We start from the raw sequence: 2,955 nt of genomic DNA on the forward strand, positions 1-2,955 counted from the left end.
TTTATATATTATAATCTAAATCATTCTATTTTTTTCAGTTTTATGACTGATATTACCTGGTCCAAACTTAACACCTGTATTTAATATATTATAATCTAAATCATTCTATTTTTTTCAGTTTTATGACTGATATTACCTGGTCCAAACTTAACACCTGTATTTAATATATTATAAATTAAATCATTCTATTTTTTTTCAGTTTTATGACTGATATTACCTGGTCCAAACTTAACACCTGTATTTAATATATTATAATCTAAATCATTCTATTTTTTTCAGTTTTATGACTGATATTACCTGGTCCAAACTTAACACCTGTATTTAATATATTATAATCTAAATCATTCTATTTTTTTCAGTTTTATGACTGATATTACCTGGTCCAAACTTAACACCTGTATTTAATATATTATAATCTAAATCATTCTATTTTTTTCAGTTTTATGACTGATATTACCTGGTCCAAACTTAACACCTGTATTTAATATATTATAATCTAAATCATTCTATTTTTTTCAGTTTTATGACTGATATTACCTGGTCCAAACTTAACACCTGTATTTAATATATTATAATCTAAATCATTCTATTTTTTTCAGTTTTATGACTGATATTACCTGGTCCAAACTTAACACCTGTATTTAATATATTATAATCTAAATCATTCTATTTTTTTCAGTTTTATGACTGATATTACCTGGTCCAAACTTAACACCTGTATTTAATATATTATAATCTAAATCATTCTATTTTTTTCAGTTTTATGACTGATATTTCTTACAACCTGTATTTCAAAAATCACAAAAATGATTATTTATCTTGTATTACGCTAAATGAATATTATATAATAGTAATTAAATTAAATGTCTTGTTATTTAGCTAAATGTTAACTATAGTCTTATTTTGACTTATTTTAGGAAATGTGTAAATAATTATACCTTCGGGTGAAAAGGTAATTCAAAGGGATTTGTAAAGAGGTTTTCTAAATTTTGATGTGTATCGGGGACAATGATAGCATCAATTTGCGCCATTCCAATTTTCAATCAGACGTCTGTGGTTCTAGCAATTCTACTAAAACTAAGTGTTTTATGATATCACCCCCACAAAGGTCTTATGTGCCAGAAGCAAATTTGCGGGGGTGACGTCATAAAACACTTAGTCTTAGTGGAATTGCAATCACAGACTTCTGATTGAATATTGGAATGGTGCAAATTGATGCTATCAATGTCCCCGCTAAGCATAAAAAAATTTAGAAATCCTCTTTACAATCTCTTTAACTCGAAAAAGATTTCACATTTTATATATTTTATATTTTCCATGGTGATAGATTTGTGTTTCAAGTTTGATGGAATACAAAGCATTTATATTATAACCTGGTTTGTCTCTCAATCAACAGCGATTCTAAATATCTCCTAATAAAAAGAGAGAATTTGAGATGTCTTATCTCGGTAATGGATCGCTCTACTGCTCACATTCAAAATGCAGATAAAAAGGCTTACGTTTCTGACAGGAAGCACCAGACCATCCAGTAGCACAACCTTTACTGCATTCACCAGAATCTTTATGACATGGTTCATCATTAAAACAGTGACAGGTATAACTCTTATCAGGTCCAAACTTAACACCTGTATTTAATATATTATAATCTAAATCATTCTATTTTTTTCAGTTTTATGACTGATATTACCTAGTCCAAACTTAAAACCTGTATTTAAAAAAATCATAAACTAAATCATATTTTCAGTTTTATGACTGATATTACCTAGTCCAAACTTAACACCTGTGTTTAATATATTATAATCTAAATCATTCTATTTTTTTCAGTTTTATGACTGATATTACCTGGTCCAAACTTAACACCTGTATTTAATATATTATAATCTAAATCATTCTATTTTTTTCAGTTTTATGACTGATATTACCTGGTCCAAACTTAACACCTGTATTTGATATATTATAATCTAAATCATTCTATTTTTTTCAGTTTTATGACTGATATTACCTGGTCCAAACTTAACACCTGTATTTAATATATTATAATCTAAATCATTCTATTTTTTTCAGTTTTATGACTGATATTACCTGGTCCAAACTTAACACCTGTATTTAATATATTATAATCTAAATCATTCTATTTTTTTCAGTTTTATGACTGATATTACCTGGTCCAAACTTAACACCTGTATTTAATATATTATAATCTAAATCATTCTATTTTTTTCAGTTTTATGACTGATATTACCTGGTCCAAACTTAACACCTGTATTTAATATATTATAATCTAAATCATTCTATTTTTTTCAGTTTTATGACTGATATTACCTGGTCCAAACTTAACACCTGTATTTAATATATTATAAATTAAATCATTCTATTTTTTTTCAGTTTTATTTCTTACAATCTGTATTTCAAAAATCACAAAAATGATTATTTATCTTGTATTACGCTAAATGTCTTGTTTTTAGGCTAAATGTCCAACTATAGTCCTTATTTTGACTTGGACCCAGATTTGATGCCTTGAATAAACTTACATTGAGTGAGTGGTATGATAAATAATATTACAATTATCAACTTCCACATTCTAACATGTAGTAGTAGACTTTGTCCTGATAGCGGCGTATTTTTTTCTGTTTCTACCAGTCTGAGGTTTGTTTGCTGCTTCAGTCTGTAGTACACCGGATCTTGGTGTTTTCTCAACCTCTCCCATTTGCATTTCTGACTCAGTGGGACCATACTGAAAGAAGAATTGAATGCATTATTCTATTTCTATGCCTGGATTGAACACCACCTCGTAGATATGTAAGAATGTCGAAAATGTTCCATAAACTTTCATTAAATTGACTTACAGTCTCAGAATGCAAGAGAGCAAATTGTGTTAAATTCCCGGGAAAGGGTCCCGACTAATCTAGATGAGTCACTGACATTCTTTAAAAGGGTTTCCAAAGTTAGTTGAAA

At 28.1% G+C, this 2,955-nt stretch overlaps 1 protein-coding gene across 1 annotated transcript in view; it reads right to left on the reverse strand.

The window, feature by feature from the left end:
* The window catches only part of LOTGIDRAFT_164185 (hypothetical protein), a gene marked incomplete at both ends in the record, with an annotated part of 6,603 nt that extends 3,890 nt beyond the window's left edge, over positions 1-2,713 (reverse strand). The window contains 2 exons of the mRNA XM_009060691.1: positions 1,500-1,625; positions 2,638-2,713. Of these exons, the coding sequence (XP_009058939.1) occupies positions 1,500-1,625; positions 2,638-2,713 (202 nt within the window). The remainder of the gene's footprint in view (positions 1-1,499; positions 1,626-2,637) is intronic.
* Positions 2,714-2,955: the final 242 nt, after the last annotated feature.

Source organism: Lottia gigantea, assembly GCF_000327385.1.
Source record: "Lottia gigantea unplaced genomic scaffold LOTGIsca_44, whole genome shotgun sequence".
Taxonomy (NCBI): Eukaryota; Metazoa; Mollusca; class Gastropoda; family Lottiidae; genus Lottia; species Lottia gigantea.